We start from the raw sequence: 25925 nt of genomic DNA, 5'->3' as shown, positions 1-25925 counted from the left end.
GAAAAATAGCTGATAAATTAAAAAAAACTGGAGATTTAATATACGGTATATATCAACATTTTAAAATTACATATTAAATTTTTATTTAAATCATTTATTCAAATTAATGTAAAGCTTGGATTCAATTAACTATGTTTGTAATAAAAATATGAAAATATTATATTTATTTAAAAATTTTAAATAGCTGTGCTTAAACATTAAAATCAAATCTATATTGTACAAAATAAATTTAAAAAATACACTTGGTAAACAAAAAAAAAAACGAGACAATCCTAGTAATGCTTCTTATTTATGAATTTATTCTCAAATGTAAACTTCACTATTTCATGCATACAAGTTAAGACAGACAACATACATTATTTGACAAATTCTTGTTAATTCTCATATTTGCATAGGACATAGTCACAATATTGTCTAACATGTAAAAAAAAAAAAAAGTAGGTCATAAAAAGATACAGCAGAGCAACCATAGACCAGCAACAATAATATAATCTGAATAATTCAAGGAACTGTACAACTGTAATACTTCACTGTAGTGATTTGGTTGATTGCAAATCAAAATAAAATCAAAAATAGTTTCATTATGCGGCAGTCGTCTTGAATGAGGTTATGGAGAACAGAACTGGCCATTGCTAAAGAAGAGCTATTGTACAAAGTACAGAGGTGCTGGGAAATAGAAACCCAGCGCAATGTAGTCACTGGAGCAGGCATCACACGGTATCGTTAAAAGAGATTGTTAAAATACAGACGAATACGTACATTAGGAAGGCAAGTCGAGTTCACGCGGCGAACGTCTACAGGACAGCATGAGGCCGCTAGTGCCTCATTACGATTCAATATACAACATTTATTGAGATCTCTACAATAGGAGAGTGTTAGCACACGACGTGCTAAACTGGTATGTATGAAGAGGGAGGAATTTGAAATTATTTTGTTCCCGTATCCGGAACAAAGAACACATGATTTCACAGGTGTCGGAGAGAAAGTCTTTCGGATGGCTCTTTCACAGTGTCTTATTTTCAGACCGGGGTTTAATCATATGGGAAATGTCGGCGTATCAATTTGAAATGAGTTTCGCTGTTCGGTTGGGGGTCGTCTGCGTGATTCTCCCTAAATTAGGGGAGTTAGGTCACCACACCTGGGGTTCAGAGACAAATGGGTTGCTTTTTACAGGCGTGAGGTTGTGCGAACCCAACCACACGATTTGGCAGACGACCAGACTAACAGAAATGACCACAGCCCTCAAAAGCAGTTAGTGTCTCCTGAGCGGAGCAAGAGACAAAACATAAACAACAGTCGAAACCAAGCCACGGCTAAGACTTCAATCCACATCAACCATTAGAGGTTACCACCCAGACCTAAACTTTTCAGCCCATGACATTGTAAATATCCATTTCTAAAGTGATTCCTGAAGCGTGTCAATGTCTGAAGCTTTGTTAAACCTGGATACACAATCACTGAATGGCATTTAAACATCCATAGGTTCTTTGGAGAAACATCTAACTGCAAAAACACAGTGTAACTTTCACCAGTACGAGATCTTTGACTGCACCGTGGGACTATAAAGACAATGAATGTGGATTTATTCCCAGGTACCTTGGGACTATATTAAATCAAAAAAAGCCTTTCCAATGGCTTAGAATGTGTAAATAACGGTTAACCAAATCGATTTTGCATATCCATATTGAAAACAGCCTAGTTTGATTGATTCCACTAAAAATGAGTTCAGGGTGCATGAGAATCTTTCAGCAAAAAAAAAAAAAATTCTTCTGAAACTTCCCAACTAACATGAACATTCATTATTTCGATCCTGAAGCCTTTGGTAACGTCTTTAAAACAATAATTCAATGAGAGACTTCCAATGCACCCAATGCCAAAAGCGAGGGCGAAATTACTTGTCGTGGCACTACAGCATCCTTGGCAATCGCATCCTACAGCTCTTTAAAGTAAACCCTCCTTCAGCACTGAGAACATCAGTTATTCAAACTGACCTTATTTTGCATGGGAAGACAATATTGGAACTGATAACTGCACACTTCTTGCCATCTTGTCTGTTCTCTATTCTGAAAGGGTCAAGGGTTCTGTTTAATGCATCAGAACATGGCTGTTTCTTTAGGTACAGAGAGTATGAAGCAAGTTTACAGACAAATAAACGTCAGAAGGACAGCAAAGAGGAACACAGTACCAAATTGAACTATAGTAACAAAAGTCATGTAATACATATATCACAGTCAAAAAGAGTAATTGCAAAATAAATACATAAAGAAATTAAGCTTTGATGCATTGGTTGGATATAAGCAGCATATTTATAGCAAATGTAATTGCAATCCTTTGGAATGGTAGAGCTTTCACGTAGGATGGTGGACAGGTTAATATCCGAGTTTTCACTTTTACTAGTATGTGCATTTGTTCTGTACAACAATGACAAATGAAGAAAAGCAACTAAAGGAAACAAAAACTACATCGAGATCACGGCAAAATTAGAACTCTAAAAACATCATTCACCCCGCTACATACACATAAAAACGTACATCGCTCATAGAAAACTGTACAAGGTCGTATTTATCTTGACTATCACTGTATATGATCAAATAAAATCACCCTTCTAATGCCTTTGGCACGTTTTATTGAACTAACAAGCAGTTTGTAGAATGTAGGATTATCATTATTGGATGTTGTGAACAAATAGCCTTATACAAAACAAATCGTTTCTGGATGAGTCGGGAGTGTGGGTTTATGCAATCCACTGGTAAAATTAGATTCACGAAAGATGATTCGCTTACAATATGATGCTCTGTGGCTCATAAGACCCTGATAATTCATCAAAAATATTGTTTTAAATTTACAATTCTTTCAGATATGAATTCCCCTACCCCACCCCATCAACAAAAAAAAATCATTTTCATAACCTTCTTGATTTTTTAGAGGTATGAGTTTGAAAAAATACATGACAGAAAAAAAAATTAACACATAGGTGGAATTCTAACGTTAAATAACAAAGAAAACAATAAAACATGAATGTGACTATCTACTCACAATGCTGTGGTCTCTATGGTAATGCGATATCGAACTTGATTGTGCGAATCGCACTCAGTCTCACGCAATGCTTTTGAGAAGTCAAGATATTTCCCTTTTTTTTCCAACTAAAACCACCTTTTACCGTCCATGTTTCTGAATTTGGTGGTTATACATCTATATCCTGACAAAGAGCTTTCAGTGTCCAAATTTACTAGCATCGTTGCAACAGACCGAAAAGAAAGCCTTATGAAACACTAACAAACTTTGCAAGAAATATCAGTAATAATAATAATAATAATTATGATAATAACAGCTAAGATCTGAACACAAAGAAAATCAGAAAAAAAATTACACCACAATGCAGAAATATAACAAATAAAGGGAAATGAGTACATCCATGGGTTGTAAGCCGAGAAACTTAGCAGGTACAGTTTGACTTGTTTCCACCTGTGTTCAATGGTCTTGCTTCGCATTCAAGTAGTATCGGTACAGTGAAAAATACAGAAACATAAGCACACGTGTTCGGTTTTACATGTAATCCACACTAACCCGGGCTGACTGGATTTCCATTGAGAAAATATTCATTTCAGTAAATATTGTAAGGAAAAAAAATATACTTAGTCATGTATACTCTATCTAATCAGTACCCAAATGCGAGAGACTTCTGTTGGTTTCAGGTTTTCGAGGTTCACTGAACGATACCCAACATGTTTTACCAGGTTTGAGAAGTACTAAAGAAGAGGAGGTTGGTCTTATTCCGCCCTTGTATTCCCTGAAATACCCTCTCCTAACCAGCAGTTGGGGGAATTTGCAGATACAAAGGGCGGCTGAACAGATTCTAATGTAAAATGTCTACAAATGAGTAAAGATTCTTCCACACAGTGAACATATGTGGCCAGCTTTCTTTGGAAGTAAAGCTGATGTGAAATTCTGGACGAGAAATACGCTAAAGTTGGCAAAGTCGCAATGGCGATGGTTGACGTCGCATCTGAAAGGGGAGTGTGCAACCCCAGCTAGACGGCTTTACGGGTGGGTTTATTGCAGAAATAATGCCGCCGTGGCACTGTTTATTTTGATTAGGGCTGTTTTCTTTAGCTGAAAGCCGTGATTATGTTTTTTTTCTTCTTTTTCAGGCTATGAGAGAGGCCCTGGGAGGGGGATGGGGGACTGTTAGGAAGGATAAAGGGGGGGACAAGGCCTGGCATTCACAGGCCTCCCCACCTGCTCCTCAAACCCCGGAGCGCTCGTCCAGCTGGGTGGCTCTGATGCTGGTCTCCCCGCACTGGGCATGGAGGGTGTGCAAGGAAAACGTGCAAGAGACGAGACAAGACAAGATGGCTGGTTTTGACTAATGAGCTTATGAATATAAATTGAAGAACTGTTCCTAAACGAATATTAAAGTGTCACTTTTGGAACATTGCGCGTGGGAAAGTGAGACCGTGAATGAGGCGGCACCACAACAGTTTTGATAGTGGTGCCTCAGTTCCTGGAGGGTCTTGTATGCCTTTCGCCTGAGCGGGTAAGGCCCGGTCGACAGTTTCTCATGCTGTCCCTTCATCCTCTGAGGCTGAAGCGACAAAGGACGGCAAATTCACTGTTTAAGTGATATGTATGAATATGTACAAATCGAAGAGTAATGCCTAAAGTCCCGTTTTTATTGAGTTAAGTTTGAAAGCAGCTGTTCATTGAGGTAACGAGTGGACACACTGATGTATCAGTGCTCCGTAACAGTAAAAAAAAAAAAAAAAAAAAAAGGATGTGCGATTGTTTCCCTGTGCTTGTGGAAAAGTACAGTCATTTAAGGAAAGTGTGACTGATCTCTTCTGAGAAAACGACAGTGGCGAACTGGAGGGGGAAAAAAAAACACTGATAACATCTCATTGAGATGAGACCATTGTCGGTGAGACGTTATGATTTGGGCCTGAACTTCCTCTATTACAACCCCCCACCCGCCGGCTGCTTGGATGCTATCCAATCAGACGAAGCCATTTTCCCTCTTTAAGCTCCTGCAATGCATTGTGGGATGCTGTTGGCGGGTGAGAGGGGAGTAGTGCAGAGGGGAGGGAGGTTTGTGTGTGAGAGAGAGAGGGAGCTGACTGGGTGTTTCTTCTGCTGGAGTGCTCAGCTCCAGATAAAGCTTCAGTCTTTATCTGTCTCGCTATGGGTCAACCCCCTCTTTCCTGCCTCCTGCAGATAGCACTCTTTGTTCTCATGGAGGCCTGTTGCTCTCCTCACCATAAAGTGAGTTGGCCTACACACTATGGCAATCTAATTCACATTGAGTTGTTGCATTATCTGTGTCCTAACTGATCGACTGATATATCAGCAAGGCCAGTTAATCTGCAGATAATTGGTCATTCTGGCGATAACAGTGTCCGACAGACGAATATATATATATAAATATATATTGGCTAGGCCGATTAGTCAGATTAATCATTTGGTAACTTTGAGATTATCGGTATCGGATGATAACAGTATCTTAAAAATAAGCCTAAATAGAGTTTAGAAATCATTGGCACCAGGGGACTCTACGATCTACTTAGGCTTTCCAGGTTTTTGAAAAATGCAGCCGAGGACAATTATTCTGTCAAAATTTCTCCATTTTGTGATTACCGACAGACCAGGCTGATTAATAAGCCGATTTTTGGCTCGCCATGTCAATTCAATGGTTTTGATTTTCGTTTGTTTTGCAATCTCATTGGCCCAAATTCCAGATTCACATAGCTGTATAATAATCCTTTACTATCACCTTACTAATTGTTGCATGGCGCCTGGTTATGACACTGATATCTTTCTTTTAAACTTTTACATTGGCCCTCCATCCATCTCTCTCATACGCCCACTCCTTCTCGTCAGCTAGAGTGAGCGAGACAGAGTGCGTAAAGCTCTACTGTAATGCTCTCGTCTCCCTGGCTAGTGTGCTATGAATAGCCCTGTGTAGGATGATGCAGTTTCCTAAGTGGAAGGCCTCTGCAGATGGACTTCTGCTGTTACCTGAGAGAATGCCAACATCCCTCCCTCCCTTCCCTCTTCCTAAAAAGAGTTCTCTCGTTCACACCTTGGTCTTTGGTGGATTCTGCTCATGTGCTTTTTTTGTCTTTATTTTTTATCTGAAGTAGGTGCACATCCAGACGAGTGCCTTTGAATGTGTCGTACTTTAGTGAAAAACCCTGAAGTTGATGAATGTGCTGTTTTTATTGAGGAAACAGCTGCTTTGAAACTTCAGCCTCCAAATTTTCAAGGGGAGTTTAGTTTAGTCCACTGAGAGAAGTGGTGCTGTCTGTTCTCTTCATTGGGTGGCTCGAGCATGTAAAAGTGGATTGATCACGACATTCATGCTATATTGAGAGGATTCCCTTTGAAACAGCACAGCTCTTTGCGAGTACAGGGTTATCGGGAGATAGAGATGTTGAAAATGAAGTAATTTCCAGTCTCAAGACAGAATTACCCTCTAACCCTTTGTATCTGGTGAGTGGTTCTGCCACTCTCTTTAAAAGAACGATTTACAAACATTAAAGAGTATGAATGACTGTCAAAACCCAGAATTTACTTCCCCTGATGTGAAAACCGACCAACTCAAAAAAAAAAAGAGTGCAAAAGTTCCTTTTGTCCAAGTGTAAGGCTGTTTCTTAATGTATGTTTATCTTCATCATGTTCATTCTTTCAAGCTAACGAGGCCATCCCTGAGCAGGGCGCAAAATTCAACCTCTGTTGAATTTCGGAGTAAAGTGATGCTTGTATTGTGCAGTCAATGTGAGTATTAAAGGAGAAAAAAAACTGTTATGAATCCTGAGGTGTGTGTGTGCCCCTCTCCCTCACCCGTTTTAAATTAAAAAAAAGAAAAAAAAGAAACATCTTTACCTGTCAAACCTTTCAACTTTTTAGTTCACTTGAACAGAGCGGTTGTATATGAAAGAATCAGCAAAAAAAAAAAAAAGCGTAATGGAAAGAGGCGGTGGCCACAAGCTATAAAAATACAGACATATGGTACATCATGTAAATATTGCCATGTGGAAAAGGCATTTTCTTTTTTGTTTTTTTCTCTTTTAGGGGTTGCACAAGAAAATTGCACTACAAGAAGCAGTTATGTACAGTACAGTACACCACAGCAAGCGACGGGGTTTAGCATGGGTGCTTATTACGCCGGTTATTTTTTGGGGGGAAAGAAAAACAATGGATAGAGAAGAAAAAAAAATCAGCCTGGAGACCCAGGCGCTGTGGGCAGAAAGTGCGGCCAGGTTAAGGCGAGTTGGCTGGGCTGAGGGTGGGGCTAAGGGTGGGGCTTGAGGCATCGGATCGACTGTAATCGCTGAGGGAGCCGGGGCGCGTGCTGCCCGAAACGGTGGCGTTGCCACCGCTATGCTGCCTCTTCAGCATGGCCGGCTGGAAGTCGGAGTGACGGCGTGCATGTTTCATCAGGTGGTCGCTCCTCATGAATCGCTTGTCGCAGAGGGGGCAGCCGAACTTCTTCTCTCCCGTGTGGGTGCGATAGTGCCGTGCCAGCTCATCAGAGCGAGCAAACTTCTTACTGCAGTCGGTCCAGGTGCAAGGAAAGGGGCGCTCTCCTGTGACAAACACAAAAAAGCAAGCAGAGCGCACAGCTGTCAGAGTTATTACATAGATTCATGATCAGTCAGACATATGTGATGCTTTCAAACCAGAAGATATACAAGCATCCAGTGTTGTAGTACTCGAGACTCGGTCTCGAGACCATATTTTAATGGTCTTGGTCTTGCCATGGACTCGTGTGCATTTGGACTCGGAATTGACTCGTACTCTAACATTTTTTTTTTAGGACTCGGACTTATTCCCTAGTCCACTTGAGTTCAATTCAAAATATTTTTCATGATTATTAATGTATGTTAATAAAATATTTCTTTAAATTGATTGACACGCCCAGTGATTGGTGATTTTCTAGTGCGCAACTGCGCATGACAAATTGTAATAAAATTACTTTTAACACCACCTACTATGTGGCCTTTTTACCCTAAACTGATCATATTTTTTAAACTCTAAGTAAATTCAGTAAAAAAAAAAAAAAAAAAGGATTTCTCTAAGTAAATAAAAGTAAATTAGATAATCAACCCTCACTGGTCTCGACTTGGACTCGACCGTCTCTGGTCTCGGACTCGACTCTCTATGGACTCGGTCTTGACTCGGACTCGACTCTCTCTGGTCTTGGTCTCAAATCTGACTCGGACTCGAGTGAGGTGGTCTCGACTACAACACTGCAAGCATCTACAAATAAGTTGCAGCTATGCTTCAGAAAATGTGATTGTTGAGAGTTCGCTTTGAATCTGTTTTTGAAAAAGTAAAAAACAAGGTGTTAAGGAGGCCACATCATAAACACCACCACGTGTCGCTAACAGCGATAAATGGGGCCAGCGGTGCCAACTGATGTGAACCTATTTCTTTTTCTTTCAGTCCATAAGTGGACAATGAACTCTTTCAATAAAGAAAGTCCTACTGGGGCCTTTTTATTCTATGTGGGCCCCGTTAAGCCCGTGCCGACATGCCTCATTGGTATAATATGCTCTTTTACACTGATGTTGAAGCAGTTTTGTGTTTTCTCTTGGTATGCTAATGTGTAGCATTCACTAAAGAAAAGGCAAACCTAGAACAGAGCACAAAAGCCACACAGGTCCCATACAAGCCACACTAGAACAGCTAAACCACCACAGAATCGAGATCAGTTCACACTAAAAACAACGGTGAATGACCCAGACCATTCAGGTCCAGGTCATGCAGGGGTTTACCTTCCACGGATGGCTTTTAAATCCCAAAATGAACAGTCTTTAAACAGACGTGAAAGACCTGATGTGGCACAACTATTTAGCATCGGCTCGTGAGAGTGTGCTAATCCTCTCCTATAGAAGGAAAAGTCTTCCAAAAACTTTTTTTTCCCCCTTTTACAATGGCTAAGCTGAGTGAAAAGCCCACACATTAAAACCAGGAATGCACTGCATTAAAAATGAACCATATGTTCCAGTCCAGTAAGCATTGCATCATGCTAATTGGAGAATCATGAGAATACATGGGGGACATGTATCATTTTGACTGCTCCAAAGAGGCTTATGGGATTTACTGACTCATTATTGAGATAACTGATGGACACACAAACACATACTCGCTGGTTTATGTGGAACTGGCACTCATCTCGAAACGGCCTAGCAGAGTGTTTTTTCTTCCCCCCATTACCAACACATGTTGGAAAGCCAGACAGCGAGTTTAATTAGGCAGGTTAACAGTCTCTACTCTGGTACCCTGCCCCAACTTGTACTCAAACATGAAACTAGCAATGAGCCTAGCAAAAGCATGGGAAATTACACCCTACCCCTTCCCCTTTAGGCAATAAAAGTGGGCTTTGACACAAATCTACCCAAAGCCAGATGGTACCATATATCTCGGTGCGGTTTCCTCGATGTGGTACCGACGCCCTCTTTCTTTGTGCACAAAAGGGCCCACACGTCAGATACAGCATGCGTTTCAGTTCCATTTCATTTGGTGTCTTTTACCATGAATGTGCGAACTGCTTTGCTTATTTTACCAGCTTTTCAACAGCCGTTGCACTCCCTGAGCAGTGCCACCACAAAGGTCTTGAAACCACCGTTGAAAAACGTATGGGTTCTGTGTCTGCACTTTGCATAATTTTTGAAAAGCAAAGAACAGGAAAAATATCCAGACACCTCAGTCGTTACTTGGTTAAATTAGACAGTACACAGTGATCCAGACAGCTTGTTGCTGCTGCTTTTGTTTTGTGGTTTCCCCTTAAGGCCCCAAAGCAAAACAACTTCAAACGAAACATATACGTGATACCAAATTTATGTGTGGGACGACAGCTTTGCTGGGGTCCCTTCCCCCTACTATGAAACGCTGAGAAAGTGAGAGAAAACTCGGGCAGAGTGAGTCTAGACTGTCTATCTCTGTCACTCACTTTCAAACAGATTTGCTCCCACCATTTGCACAAACACACATACAAAAATGCACGATGGACAGTAACGGAGTACCTTTATTTGATTACAGTACTTGAGGGATCTGTACTTTACTCAAGTACCATTTTTGGGGAGTATACATGACTTTACTCAAGTACATTTGAGAGGCAAATATTGTACTCTTTACTCCACTACATTTCTATCCATAACTGTGAGTACCCGTTACTACTTCTAAAAAAAGAAAAAGAAAAATCTCGGAAACCCTCAATTTGTTGTTACCCTCTCAAACGTGATTGGATTGTACAGGTGCCACTGATTGGGACAGCCTATCAGATTCAGCGATCACCTTTAGCTTTCCGCCAAAGTCAACTCAATGGTCAGATTTAGATAAAGAGACAAAACCATGGACGAATCAATTCATTTTCTGAAATGTTAAATAAAGCAACCTGGTAAAAAGATGAAAATCACTTGATTTTACTTTCAATTCCTTTCAAATTCTCCAAGGTATTAACATTTTTCATATCTGAACAAGAGGTTCAGTTATGAAAGGAGATTTCTATACATAAATGTAAGAACTGTGGCAGTAGTAATGCAATATTTAGAAAACGTACTCTTGATACTCAAGTACTTTTACTTAAGTAAACATCTGACTGTGGTACTTTTACTTGTACTCGAGTAAAATCTAGCAAGGGGTAACTGTAATTTTACTCAAGTAATAAAGCTGTGTACTCTGCCTGCCTCTACTCACACATAGACCCTTTCAACCTTGTCAACAAATAAAACCTTCACACACTCACAAGAATAAAATCTGTGTGAAACTATATGTCCATAACAATGTCTGTGTAGGTTCACTTGTATCGGCCATTTATTATATACACACACCCATGCGACAAAATGCACAAAAATACACAGTTACGCACACACAAACACTCACTCCCACTCTCTAAGTAAAGCAAATAACTTCTCAGCACTCTCATTGCTTCAAAACACATCATCTGATACTCATTTGCCACACACATATTCAAGCCCATCCAAACATACCTTAAGTATACGAAACCACAATTTAAATCCTCTAACCTTCAAATGTGCCACACCCACGAGAACTAATTTCAGAGGGCCACTGTTGTTTGACCTTTTTTAAACATCCTGGATCTTGTCATGATTGTGGCGTATAAACATAAATACCCAAGATCTAACATTAGCGTAGTAGGAATGGGACAGAGCGTTGAGCGGTTTAATTTTTCCTTTAGTGACGACAGGAGCCAACCTGTAATTTACAGTCTAATTAATTCACGAAAGCGTCTGTGGGAACTCGAGGTTGTAAAGTGCGTGTCATGAGTCATAAAATGGAGGAGCTTCACAGAGTTGCAATAGTATGAATATTTTACAGGTTAAAACAGAGACGAGCGGCCATGTAATGGTGTGAATGGTGACATCAATATAATGCACATGTGTTAGTAAGTCGAAATTATCATGCAAGCAAAGCAGTTGAATAGTAAAATAGAATAAGAAAAATCTCAAATTCGAATCTTTGCGGTCAGTATTTCAATTTTATTTGTATCATATTATAGTATTTATTAATAAAATTTGTTTTATTATTTATACAGCTTTAATTTATTTTTATTTTAAATATTTTGTTTTAGTTTAATAATTTTGGTACTTCAACTTGAACATATCTATTTCAGTTCAAAAGTTTTTTATAGTTTAAGCTTTTCATCTATTTTAATCTAAATTTTCTGTTTGCATGGTGCAACCATAACTTTCAACTGGGACACATTTCCGGGAATATTATCACCGATGAGGACACTCTTGATGTAAGTAGGCTTATGTGAAAAGATAGCACTGTCCAGCATGGGGCAGTTTCATAACAGATGGAAGTTGCTGCGGCACTACCCAGTGCATCAAGAACAATGCAAAATGGACAATGATGACGCTTCTGCTTTTTGTCCCTCAGAACAATAGTGAGTACGCAATCCATGGTGAAAATGTGTCATGTTGTTCATTCAAATGTCCATGCCAAAATTATGTAAACTTTACTTTATTGACCCCTTGCCCGTGGTTAATTTTTTTTTTTAATCGCAGCATTGCAACGTGTCATTTAATAATAATAATACTTTGTATGCCATAGGCACTGGCATGTCATCATACTGATGGGCTACACCCTCTCTGGTGTGGTGCAACCAGCTCTGCATGTGCCCATGTCTTTTCGCAACTGGGGACAGTAATTAAGAGAGATTAAGATTTGACCTCCATGTTAATGAACACAGTGACCCAGTTACACTTTGCAGCAGTTACATCACACCTGCTAGTTTGAACATCCCATAACGAAGGTAATTGAGCAACAGTGTTTCCCTTTAGAGGTGATACTATTATGTCACAGACAGCAGCCTTACATAAATGTTCCCTTTCAGGGCCACTGGGTCAGTAAATAAACTCATACTTATGTCTTCTCATGTACAAAAACACAATCGCAAATGGTCGATTGCACAGAGGTCCAAATAAAGAACAACTTCAGACTCCCTTGAATCTGTAGGAAACAGAAGAAAAGGGCCTTTTGAGGTGAACAGTCTATGGCACAGACATCTGATCAGGCCACTATCTGAGCAACACAAGTGCAGACTGAATGTCGTTCCAGGGAGACTTGGTGTCGCTCACCTGTTCCAACAAGAGCTACCAGCATCTCTGTGTGGGAGAGATAAAATTCCTCAGGTTTCTTCAACCAAGAGGCCACTTACGCAGGCAGAGACGTAGGTAGGAATGGAAACAGCCAGACACTGTGTGAGAAAGGCAGGCAGACATTAAGACAGGCAGGGAGGACCTCCAGTGGGAGGTCATATAAGTCCTTTATAACCATGAGCTCAAAGTGCTTTCTAGGCTTGCTCAAGGGCAAAACACACTTGATGCCCTAGAACATGCTCTGAAACTAGGTATTCCAGAGATTAAAATCTGCAAGTCCCACATCAGCTGCTGTCATACGGAAAACTGAGAAAATCTTTATACTAAGATAATTAGACGAAGATTTTACATTAATCCTAAGCCCCTTTCACACAGCGAGTTGATCCCGGGAAATTGCCAGAACGCCTTCTGTGTGAACGCAAACACGACCCGAGATTGATACCGGCATCGATTGCCGGACTAAGAAGCCAGGACCAATGCCGTAAGGGGTGTGTCATAGTGATCCTGACGTCACGTCTCATCCTGACGTCACGTGTCTTTCCGGGATCTTTACGGGTTGTGTGTGAAGGCACTCACAGATCCCGGGAAATTACTGGCAGTGTGAATGAAATGAAATCAAACAATCCCGGGACAAATGCCGAGTCACATTATCCATGTATTTTCCGGAATCTCTGTGTGAAAGGGGCTCTACAGATACCAAACCACACCCATGCATTATGCCCACACAAAATGGAAGACAGGAGTTTATAGTAGAATCCTTTTGCTATTTATTCATTTTAACTTGCAGGAATGTCTGTTCAGGACCAGGAGATCTTAGATTAGTATAAAAGACCTATTTATAACCATAAGTATCTAGAAGGTTACTGTGAATTTGTTCTCGTTTTTGCAAGGTTTATTGCAGTATACATGTGCCTTCAGTTACCTTTAGCCAGAGGCAAAGCAAAAACAATACAACAAAAATACAGATATAAATTAGAACAAGACACAATGCTTTCAATATCATATGTTTTCGATCCCAATGTTGCAGAGAGTGATCCCAAATAGATCAGAAGTTCTGAATCAGGGATACAGTCCTAGTCTCTGGTCGTCCTCTGGATTCATTATCTATGGAAAACCATACTGTAAGAAGATCCCAAAATGGCAACACAAATGTAGATGCAGCACTTACACAGCAGGTTGTAATTTGTTCATTGTGGGTCAAACAGGAATCTTCATCTCTTCGCAATCCCAAATCTTCCTAAACTGTCTGCAAGTAAGTTCTCAGCTTGTCTCAGCACAGCAAACTGGGTAATTTCTGAAAGCTACCCCGCTTCCCCTTTCTAATAAAGCTGAGATGTTTGCCAAGATGACCTCATCACTACCCCATAGGAGCAAGGGGTTTTGGAAGTAGATGTAATCCCATCAGCAACCAAGTTTGGAGAGGGTTATGCCCTCCATCACACAAGGTTGCCAAGAAGCGAGTTCACAGAGACCGCAACATGGAGACCAAAAACCACAAAGTTGGGCAAAAACAAAGTGTTTACTTACACAAAAATTGTGGGTAATTTAGCAAATTATCGTCATATCTGCATTAGACACAACTTCATATTAATCTCGTAAAGGTCTAGTGAGCAGATTGCTGACAGAGCGAAAAAAAATTCCAGCATTCAGAGACAAGTGTGGGAATGAAACAAAAAACAGAAGTACAACACACGTATGTGCTAATGGAGGGAGGGGGTGCAGGGTTGACTAACCACATTGAGACTTGGAGAGTCAGATCAGGCTTTCAGTACTCTGTTCGTGCCAGTGACTTTGAGAAACTGAGGATTAATGCTAATGGATGTGGGTGTAACAAAGACATTACGACTAGGTCAGGTGCAGCGATTAGGACTGGAACAGACTTGTCCAGAGACATTGTGACAAAGGAAACTATGTTTAATTTATCATCCTCTATTGTCTTGGATGAAAACGCCAAAAAAACACTTGCTTTTCAATTACACATTCTCCTCCCAGGGTTTTAATGCTTTTGAGAAACAATAGTGCTGGCCTTGTGTCTGGCAAGAGAGCCTTCACCATCAGGCATTTCAATCAAGCCTAGTAGACATAACTCACTCCCCCCAGTCTCTACAGCACATGTGCACACACAGTCTAAGACACTTTATATGAGAATGCAGCCACAACTGCTGCAGATTTATGTCCCCTACTCTCTATTTTCCCACCTTGCGAGGAGCGCACATCACAGCATAGCCCTGCTCATGATTACAACCTTGGAATAGACCTTTCTGCGGGTCCTGGCCTAACTGGGCCACTGGGATTCTTTTGCAACACCGCTTAATTATTTTAACTACCATTTAACGAGGGACATTAAGACAGCTGTAGCCATAAGCCTACAAATGGTAACGGGCAAGAGCAGGTGGGTGGGGTCACCCATTGCTCTGACACTCGTACAGACACAAAGCCTGCTAAATGTCAGGACACTGAGCTAAAATTATATTTTTATTTCTACAGATTATAACAGGAATTGCTTATGAAGGCTGATCTTGAAAAAGCGTCCTCTTTTCAAATCCCAATTTTTATGGACAAATTTTCCTGTCCAGCTGAATCATTTCTTTTGTCAACCATGAAATCGTCCAAACATTAATCAAAGCTGTTTGAGGTTCTGTTAACATCCTTGAATGATGCAAAAGGGATAGTTCCACCTGAAATTAGAATTCGGTTATCACCCGAGTGCGTACTTGTGTGTGTATGAGTGAGTCAAAAACAACGCAGTGCTTACATCAAATGTGTTCACGTCAATACCCAACAAGGTGTACATTTGGACATATTTCTGTGCATAACCGTAGACAAAGGCTACTATGCTTGTGCTCACACAGAAAGCATCCTGTCAGTAGTGGATTCTGTTCTATTTCACGGCTTATTGCGCTTTTAATATTTCTTTTTAATATCAAGCACATCCCGCTATTTACTTTATCATTCATCCATGTGTCTTTTTTAGTATCTTCAAACAGTCCCCTCACTGAAAGCTGCATGGATTATCATATGGATATAAACACGACACCCAGTGAAATACTTCGAGATGTTTCTTGTCACAGCAGAGCACCATTTTCAATAAAAGGATACATTTTAGTCCAGGGGGTGGCGTTGGATCCAGATCTGAGGGGTGGACCTGGGTACATTTAGGGGTGGGTTTAGGGATCAGGGGGTGGAGCTGGGTAGGTTTAGGGGTGGGTTTAGGGATCAGGGGGTGGAGCTGGGTAGGTTTAGGGATCAGGGGGTGGAGATGGGTAGGTTTAGGTATATGTAAGGTGGGAGGAGTTGGATCTGGATCTGACTCGTCCCCGTGGATTTCATGTTCTGCAGTGAGGACCATCTCAAAGGGTGAGAGATCTGGCTAGCTACATGATTTTTGTCAAAGAGCTAGGTGTGGCTTGCAAGCCATAGGTTCCCAGACTATATTTTAATAGTTTGTTTTCTGCAAAAGAAAACAAAAGTTATTCATTTTTTGAACAAAAAGTAAAAAGAGTAAACGTTAATTTTTGGGTGAACTACACCTTGAACATATTTAGTTTCTGAAGATTTACCTACACCACTGACAGTGAGATCTTCTCTATGCGAAACCACCAAGCCAACCCTTCCCCCATGACTGTCCACTGAATGATCCTTTTCATCCTACAGCCACGCCTGGCAGAGCACACAGGCCCGGGTCCTCAACATACAGATTTATTAGACAGTAAAGGGGTCAAACACCTCAATGGAAAGAGCTAATGTCAATATAAAAGCCAATGAGGCAACCTAGGTTCTGGCACAGAACAGAGAACAAATTCTCTCCTTTTCATTTTGTGGCTCCCCTCAATTTTAATTTCAAAAACCCAAATGCATGCATTGCTTCTGCAACTGCAAAGAATCATCAAATCATCAAGCTGAGCAAGTGACCTACATCAATGGAGGGCTTTGACAACGGATTCCACCCTGTACCCACCCCCACACTTCTGCCTTTCGGTACAGTACATCCCCACCCACAAATTGCAGGGTTAGCGCCCCACGTTGAGTTTGCGTGAGACTCTAAGTCAGCGGCTCATGCTTTAGCAAGCTGAAAATACAGCTCCACACTAGCTCCAGATCCCCTTCTTCCTGCACAGAGAAATCGACACCCATACATAGTAAAAGTATGAAAGAAAAATAGCTCAAACTATACAACGCTTCAGCAGTTCTTTCACCTTACACCCTCACGGGTGGGTGGAGAGGACACAGGGCAATGGGGGATGGTTGGGTAGGAACAGACTGGCTTTTATATGACGCTGCCAAAGCTAAATTAAATAACCATAAGTTCAGCAGAGTACGAAAGGTACTTATAGGAAGCTGAGGCCTAATACCAACTCTGTGGTGAGATAACTATGGCTGAGTTGACCTAATGTATGGTGAATTCTGGGTTGGTTTTTATAGTTAAAGACTGTAAGCTTTTCTTCATTTGAAAGAAAAATAAGAGAGCTGTATTCCCGTCAGTGCAGGCTGCTTCAGGAGAGATGGATGACTGCAAAAGGGCGGATAAGCGCATGATGAAACACCCAGGGGGCTTTAGCACTTCAGCCAATCATATTTCAGTGAGAGAGAGATGCACCAAAGCATGGTTTCTACCATTCACACAGGAGGCTGACTGTAAAAACCTGACACAAAGAGACTTTATCTTCACTGAAATGATAAATGCTAAGTTGACAGAACCTGTGTGTACAGACAACTTCACTAGCTATCTTTTCATCCAAAGTTGCGAATTTAACTTCTGTGCAAAATGGGAATATCTCATAAAACGCAACAAACGCATTTCAGAGGAAGATGCCTGCTGTTTAGGAACATAGTAGTCTAAGACGTGTAAAGTCCGGCCCGCTGGTACGTCAAGTTATGCCATCCAATCGTGCAGTCACAATTTTTTTGGTGCCCATCAAGGAATTTATTCTATAAATGTGTTTCCATCGTAGTTTATGCCTGTGGTTTCTAATCGTATAACAATTTACCAAACTCTATAAACTGAAGTTATGTGATTCTACAATTTTTTATGCAATATCCCAAAATGCACTTAAAAATAGGTGGATGGAAACATAGCAAATGTCATAAAGAGTGTTCACTATAAATAAAGGCAAACATTTTTCAAATAAAATAACTTAGTACAGCACATGAGCCAAGTTCTTAGAAATGTACTTTTGACATTCATGTTTGCTTAATATGGATTAAAAAAAAATGTATACCATTTAAGAAAACTTTAAATTGCTAATATTATGCTCTTAAAATGCCATGTGGTGAAAAATTTGGTAACACTTTACTTTAATTAAACCTTGTTGCACGTCACATATATGTAATAATAATAAGTTTTATATATATAGTGCCTTTCCAGAGAACACTTTACAGTAATAACTATAAATTAGGCATAATCACATGCAACTAACCCTAAACCAAACCCTGATCCTACCCTAACCCTATAGCAAGTATATTTAATTACTCTTAATCAGTACTTAAAAGTATAATTATACTGTAACAGGCAACAATTAAAAAAAACTAGCAAAATCAGACATTTTACAACCTAAACTTATTTTCTAATATTGTTAAAGGCTAATTGACCCAATTATAACAAATTTCTTTTAACTTCTCTTTGTTCTAATCTTCTCTCAAACACAAGTACACACATGAAACTCATGTGACCCCTGCTTAACATCATTCCCAATTAATGAGCATTGCGTGTATCCTGAATGACAAGTGGGTCAGCCAAACCCAGGCACTCTTGGGCATCTAACATATTCTGGTTACAAGGTATCAGACCAGGGGTGTGGAACGGAAAATAGTTTTATTCAGAGAGAGCAGATTCCTTGTTGTGAAGCAATCACCCTCACACTGCGCCCAGATCCACCCCGGCCATGGCACTGTGCCCAGCACAGGGCAAAAGTGCCAAGGTCCAGCCCATCCTCTAAAACCTTCCACCTGAACCACGGGCAGGATGACTGCACAGGATGTCAAGTCTGTAAATAACCCAGTGCAGAGGAAAGAAAAATGGCTGACGAGTCAGTTTAATTTTACACGTATTTGCTTTAAACGTGGGTGGAGGGTGTGCTTTACTGTGCACTTTAACCATTGGTCCAATCCATTGTTCAAATAAAAACACTGTTTTTATCCATACGCTGAATTCTATATACTATGTCATCTATACATGGTGCACACTACTGTATCACCTGGGACTCTTGAACACAATGGGATCACGTAAGGAACATTATGGTTCACCGTCCGAACAAAAAAGCTAACCAACTGTGAAATATGTGATTATGGGCTTTGTTTATGTGTATGTTAACGAGGGGTGCTGCTGGGGATTGAGCCTAATGCGTACTAGCAACTAATCACGTAATTCATAATATTCAAGGCAAGTGGTGGACAACAGAACTACATCATGCCGAGACGTGATTCCAAATTTGAAAAATCTTGTTAAATTAGTTGAGGATAAGTGTGAGGATATCAGTTTGTAAAAAGCCAATCCCTGCCTTTGGTGGCACAATGTACTTGTAAGCATTCTTCTCCTGACAAAACTGCTTTAGACAATCTTGCTCATCAATTTGTGACCAATTCTGACCTCTTATTCTCTTTCGGTCTGAGGAGGAACTCCGCCTTCTAATATTCACAGGAGATCAGACTGAAGCTGTCTGGTAACCTTAGACCCTCAACCTGCTGTGTTCCCCTTCTCTTCCCCAACCCACTCAGCAGAATGAGCAATTTGTGTACCGCATTTGCTCTCATCTTCCACGTCCCACCACTCTCAATGCTACGGAGGATTACAAAAAAACCCCTGAGGCCTTGGAGGTGATCTCATTTAATCTCCCTCGCACAGCACATCATGCAACAGTGTGATCTGAGGCATGCTATCAATATTCAAGACTCTCTCAAGTACTTAGTGGCTTGACGTGGTAACATGCCCCTCCACTTCCTTGGAGATATTCCCATGAGTACAAGGACTAGTAATTCAGGTCCTGAGTATCCCAATCAGAATAATGAGTCTAGGATCTGGGCCCAGATGACATTACAGAGTTGTACCAAGAAAAGATTAAATTATGGGGTGAGGGAGATTAACCAAGAACACAGGGGCCACATGTACCCATTCTGATCACGAGGATCTGTCAAGGGTTTGCCACTGAAAGCAATTTGTGAACCTAATGAACTTTTTCACTTAACTTCGACTTTCAAAACGCATCAGAAGAGAACGCTAACAAACACAATTATGGTGAATTTGAACCGGATTCTATGGGAAAGTGACTTAATCGAATGCAAGCCAAAGGAATATTTCGGGTACAATTTCTGTAAAAGTTTTCTCCAACATTTTCAAGTAAATTGTGCATATACAGGGACATTAAAATACTCACTGTTTAACAGTACAGCCACAAGAAAAACAAAACACATTGAAACCTGAAAAAAATACTTACTGATCTTATGTAAAGTTGCATACAGTTTGTTGAAAATTATGATTTAAACAGATTTATACTCTAAAAATTGGCCCCATTGTAAGTACCTCAACGTTTTAGTTTGACTAGTTGAAGTTATATTTTGAAGTATTGAACCCAACATATTTATTTAATACTGAAAGGAAAATATTAATCTTTTGCATTGCATTAGATCTTTAAATGTGTAGAAACGGAATACTGTAGAGGTAAAGTACTAATCAAGTTTCACTTTGAAAGTCAGGTTTCACAGTCACATTCAGAATACTTTCAGAGGAACTACATGTACGAGAAAAGTCACACGCACTAAAAGGACACCATGTCTTTTTTTTTTTTTTGCATACTGAACCGCCAGAATACGTCACAGTCACGGCCTTGGCTTTCTTCTTCCTGAACCGAAACCTGCAAGTTTCGTGAAAATCTATTTTGTTGTTTCTCCCGGATGGCCCCACACCCATTTCATCTGCATATGCCTACCACAAGTCAACTGCACTTAAAATGCTATAAATTATTATCTGCAAGCACATTGTGCACCATTACAGTTAACAACTCATCGAATGCAAACCAAGCATCTCTCTGAATATGTCCATCTGTGATTATTAGGATGATTAATGAGCCCATCCTCATTCAGCCATATGCTGGTTGGAATATTTTCCTTTCTTTCTACCCTCTCCAACTTTTCATGTGTCCTCCTTTCTTGCCTTGAGACTCTGCACAGCCATAAAACATCTGTCAAATATTATGCTTGATGCTCTCCTAGGCCAAGCTCTAATCTTAACTTGACTATAACAGTGGAGATAAAAGTTCAGAATGCACCCAGACAACAGAAGCGGTGCTAGTACAAACTAAACTGAAACCATCCTCTCGAAAGGTCACAAGAAGGTTATTTTACCAAACGTATTCAAGTAAGGGACACTCTGTTCCACAGAATTACTGAGGGCAAGAACTTACAATAAATAGTCTTTAAAAAGAAAAAAAAAAGCTACAAATATATCCTGAACCTAAAATTGCTGGTTTGGCAAACGTATGTGGTTTGAGTTAGCGAGATGGAAAGGGTCTTTTCAGTCCACAAACAAGTGCTTTACAAAGATATGTGAGCTAGTAACTAATTCCTGGGAAGTTTTTTTAAAAGACTCTGACATAGTTTTATTAATGCAATAATGTCTTCAAAAGTACAAAGTCAAAGAAGGTTCCTTCCATTTAAGAACAATACAGTTTAAGCAAAAGCATTTGGGGAAGTGCATTTCAAAGCATTAAGTTGAGCCCTTTGCAATATTTCAATGTTGTATAATCGTGAGAGTACATCTGCTCCAGCTCTATCATAAAACGCCTTCTTTTTCCAGCAAGCTTGCACTTGTGATGGTTGGGCCCTCCCCCCTTTCCCCATGATTTACTCATTCAACCATAGAGCACGAGAACACTGCAACAGTCTTGCAAACAAATGAAATATTTACACTTTATTACGAAGTTGCCATGACAGAAACATGCAACAAAGAAACATATCAAGACCTGTTGCACTTGTCAGAAATTACTAATCGTTTTTATGAAAGCAGTTTGACTAGAGTGACTGCATCTCTGCGCATGAAGGAAAGCCCAAGCTTTTATCCTACCGCCGTACTATATGACTCCATCGACCACACTGGGCTCTGAATAGAAAGCTGGATGCAACCCTGTGCCCAATTCCTTCTGGATTAAAACAAATGATCCAAAGCAGGGTTCAACCCAGAACCAGCAGGGAATTCAGGGCGTTTGCTGAAGTCAAATGAGGTCTTTAGTACTTTTGGCTCCCCCAAGTTTGTTTTTATAAGTCTGTGTTCCCCCTTCAGTTCAAAAAGCAGCGTGTTGCTGGGAGAAAGATCCATTCTCTCTTTGCTCCATTGGTAGAGACTGATGGAAAATCCGCTGAGTACTTAAGAAAGGCTTCCATAACAGAGCAGCTTGGCTGAGCCTGAACTCGAATGACCCACATTCTCTGATTACCAAAACAAATGAGACGGAACACTCATTGTTTAACCGAATCATGGTCAGACCGCAGCCCGGTGACTACAGTGAAACCCAATCTAAAGTCCCGAACTTAAAGAATAACCCAACAGAAAGACAGGAAGTAAGGGAGGTCTTAAATGCACACCGTAAACAAAATCACCAATGATGAATTGTGCTGTTTATCTGCTCTAGATGACTTACGCTGACATGTCAACACAAAACTAGACATATAACCAACACCATACACTGGACCACAACTGGAGCTAGAGTTTTACAGAACAATATGCCTGAATGCAGGGTGGTATGTGGTGTGTTCTGACATCATAAACATGTCATTATATATACTGTAAAAAGGCCAAACCTATTATCAAGCAAAGTAAAAACTAAAAGAAATGGCAACCGTGTAGATGACACAGTACTTCAAAGCTAAGTTAGAGTATTATATACAGGCGTGTACTGACAATCTGGTCAATCCACACTATATAATTATTTGAATGCATCTATGTAATCGTTTAAACCATTAACATTCTTTTAATTAAGGTATGGTTTTGGAAGTAGTCTTGCCAGCCTCACAAGATATGATTTTTGTGGTGGCAGCAAATCCTGATAAGCATGCAAGACGAGATGTGCAACCAACATTTTCAACACATTTATTGTTGCTAGTACATACTGGTAGTTTTTCTTTATAACACCAGATTTTAAGAACACCAGAACCACTATGGTTGATTATAGGTTCTGGATTAGTGAGAATGATTTAGTGAGTTTTCAGTCAGTGGATTGCCCAAAACAACTAGTTTGAAAATAAGTACACTGTAAAAAAAAATATGCTAAAACATTTAAGGCAGCAACTTTTTTTTAGCAATGTGTCTCCTCCCCCAATATTCAGATAAGTGATCAACCTACATGAGTTTTTCCTATTACACATTCTTAAATTTCTACATCTGGTAAATCAGGCAAAAATCAGTGCTAGTTGCTCAGTTAAGACATCTCTCAAAATGTCACTGCCATTGTTTTGTCTCAAGATGCAAATCGTTTTTTTTTTCTATGGCACATTTATTAGCTTTGAACTAAAGTCTAATCCTGGCTTAATCTAAACCCTGTCTGTGAAACCAGGCCTCAAAGTTGAGTGTATCAAAGTTGAACCATCACACAACTGACACCAGCAGATGATTGACAGAAACACATTGCTGTGTCTGAACATTCATCATTTTAAGTAACTAGGTTGTATTTCTGGAAACCCAGACACAATTTACACATTTATGCGATTTATCTCTGATCTGAGGCCATAATGCCTTTTAGGTGTCAAGATTCAGCTCAGGGTTTCCTGTCATGAAGTCTATCTCTTGTCTGACAGCAACACATAAAATGATAGCGGCGTATACGCGTGGAAACGTGGTACAGAACGTGTAATTACTCTCCTAAATGTACTTTCCATTCTAACGGTTAATTATAAAGGCTTGAGGTGTGCGCCGAGCCCCGAGGGCGGGCACTCTGTCTGCGCGGCTCCGCGCTCGGCTGGTCGAGTCTGTTGCTGGCCAGATCAGCTGGCAGTCTGTCTGACGGGGGTGTGGCACATCACAACAAAGAGCTTAACAGTCAAACAAGCAACCGCAGAAGTCTCACCAACCCCCATCTTTTATTCAGTTTTCATTTTCAACCCTCTTGAATATAACTAACGGACTAACGCACAGAAAAAAAACGAAGTATACGCGAATCTGCTGTTTTTGGACCGTTGATTCTGTCTGGCAGCGTGAGCTACAACCAGTGCACTTTTCGCAAACCACCACCACCATCGACTCCTGAAACTATAGACTACAAGACTTTTATGAGTGATTACATCATGGGGTTCCTGGCTTCTTTGCTGCAGTGTTAGATTTAATTGCGTGCAGATTTTTTTTATCCCAAGGTATTGAATATAGACTAGGCGTATATGCACGAGCACATATGTTCTAACGTAAATGGTTTGTTATGCTAGATAATAGTCTTGTTGAATGTTTCTTTTACAGTATTCTTTAATAGAATTGTTATTATGAATATTGTTTTCCTTGCTGACACCGTTCTTATTGTGTGTGTTAATGCTTTGGGAATATTGTTCGCAGAAAAAAAATATACAAATAAAGTGCTTTTTGAAACTCTAAACTGGTGGGCTTGTATGTAACTTGTGTGTGTGTGTGTGTGTGTGTTGTGGTGGCTCATATAGGCGAGGTTCTGGGGGATAATAACTGTTGCTGTTTACCATATAGCTTCCTCATGGTGGGCGTGACAATATTTACGAGGCTACATCGAATAATATACTATACCCTTCGAACGGCAAGTTATAGTAAATGCACATTTTATATAAGATACCATCGTATTCACTGCGACAACAGTTGTCCCGTCAAGTAAAACTGAGCTTGTGCGGAACATAATGTGCCCAGATGAGTCGCGATGTTTACATTGGATCTGCGAAACGGCAATACACTTGGCAGGAATGGAAACTGACCTGTATGTGTCCTTAGGTGGGCTTTGAGATGGGACGATTTGCCATAAACTTTTTCACAACCTGAATAGTGGCATTTGTGCTTTTTCTGTGGGGGTTCTTGTTCAATTCGCCCCCTAAATCGTTTGTTTCTTTGTTTAAGAGCAGGGTCGCCGGTGATGGTGGTAGGTGTGGCAGAGTTCCCATCATCTCGGGTCGGGGTTGCTGTTGGTGGTGTGCTCTCCTCTTTTACTTTTGCCTGCTCGGCAAAATTGGTGGGGGTCTGTTGATTAAAATCCGCCAGAATTCTCGCCACCACAAAAAGAGATGAGTTGTCTTTCAAAGGCTCCCTGGTTTCTTCTCCATTCCTCTGTGCAGACGCAGTTTCGGGCTTGATCTCCCTATTCCCTTTTGGACCGTGGACAATTGCTTGGCTGGACATTGACACAAGGCACTCTGCTGCGAAGTGATCCATTTCGTTTTAAGAGTAGAAATTCTTTATGACATTCAAACCCAATGACAGCAGACCACTGAACTCAGTAGATCCCCTTTGTGTGGTGCTGAATAGGCAGCTCTCATAAGCAAACTCACTTTGCACTATCTTACCGGCTTTTCAGCAATACTGACATCCTGCATGTAAATCATGCGAGATCAAGCCGTGAGCACGCGACACCGACTGCTTTCTTCCTTTAGAGAGAAGTTTCCGGTGAAGAGACCACTGAAAACTTGTCTTGATTGAGTATCAAAACTCCCATCGTGGCTGTAGTCCTCACGACGATAAAGTGACAGTATGCTGTGCGCCGATTAGTGCTGATTGTATCCATGCTGGGGGCGTGTCGGCCGGTAGCGCTTGGCAACGTCATGCGAGGCACGCGCACTCATTGGATGACGACGTGTCCCGGAGTTCGCTACCTTACTTGCCCCCACCAAACTTTTACAAAGTATAAAAAGGTACTCCACTCAGGAAGGAGATTATTTTAAAGCATTATATTTTTATCCATAGCCTAATTTAAATGGTAAATTAATTGGTGGTTATCATTTATAGTGAAAATGGTCTACAGTGTGAATGAAGCAAAGCAATAAAGATTTCCTCTCACCCATTCAAAGCATTCTGATCAAGATTAGCAATATAAAAAAGTAGGATTAGGATCAACACTATACCAAATGATCCACTGAACTCAACCTCACTTAAGCACACCCCAAGAATGGAAACAATATGGAATAGGCTACTGTAAAATATTTATACAGTCGGCTCCCGTTCAAGTCAGACACTCCAAGGGCCAAGTGACAAAACTTTTCTAAATAAATAGCGCATAGACACTGAATCCCAGACTGGAAAATGTATTCATATTCCTGCATTACTCAAGCAGACTGTGGGGGTGATGGAGATGGAGATCAGTGTTTCAAAAGTTA

At 40.5% G+C, this 25925-nt stretch overlaps 1 protein-coding gene across 1 annotated transcript; it reads right to left on the bottom strand.

Moving 5' to 3' along the window:
• Nucleotides 1-279: 279 nt before the first annotated feature.
• On the bottom strand, nucleotides 280-25311 carry klf13 (Kruppel like factor 13). Its single transcript, XM_039647826.2, has 2 exons — nucleotides 24537-25311; nucleotides 280-7583 (listed from the first exon to the last, which is right to left on the bottom strand). The coding sequence occupies exons 1-2, from the start codon at nucleotides 24985-24987 to the stop codon at nucleotides 7258-7260; spliced, it is 777 nt and encodes a 258-aa protein (XP_039503760.2). The 5' UTR covers nucleotides 24988-25311; the 3' UTR covers nucleotides 280-7257.
• Between the last annotated feature and the right edge of the window lie 614 nt (nucleotides 25312-25925).

The sequence above is a fragment of the Pimephales promelas genome, chromosome 25, assembly GCF_988280905.1.
Source record: "Pimephales promelas chromosome 25, fPimPro1.hap1.1, whole genome shotgun sequence".
Classification (NCBI taxonomy): Eukaryota; Metazoa; Chordata; class Actinopteri; order Cypriniformes; family Leuciscidae; genus Pimephales; species Pimephales promelas.
This window is presented reverse-complemented; position numbering and strand designations above follow the sequence as displayed.

Bases quoted from the DNA above. Each gene is read 5' to 3' on its own strand.
- klf13 (XM_039647826.2), bottom strand. From the start codon at position 24,987: ATGGATCACTTCGCAGCAGAGTGCCTTGTGTCAATGTCCAGCCAAGCA. The intron at 7,584-24,536 runs GTCAGTTTCCAT...TGTTTGTCACAG, and splicing joins CCACCTAAGGACACATACAG to GAGAGCGCCCCTTTCCTTGC.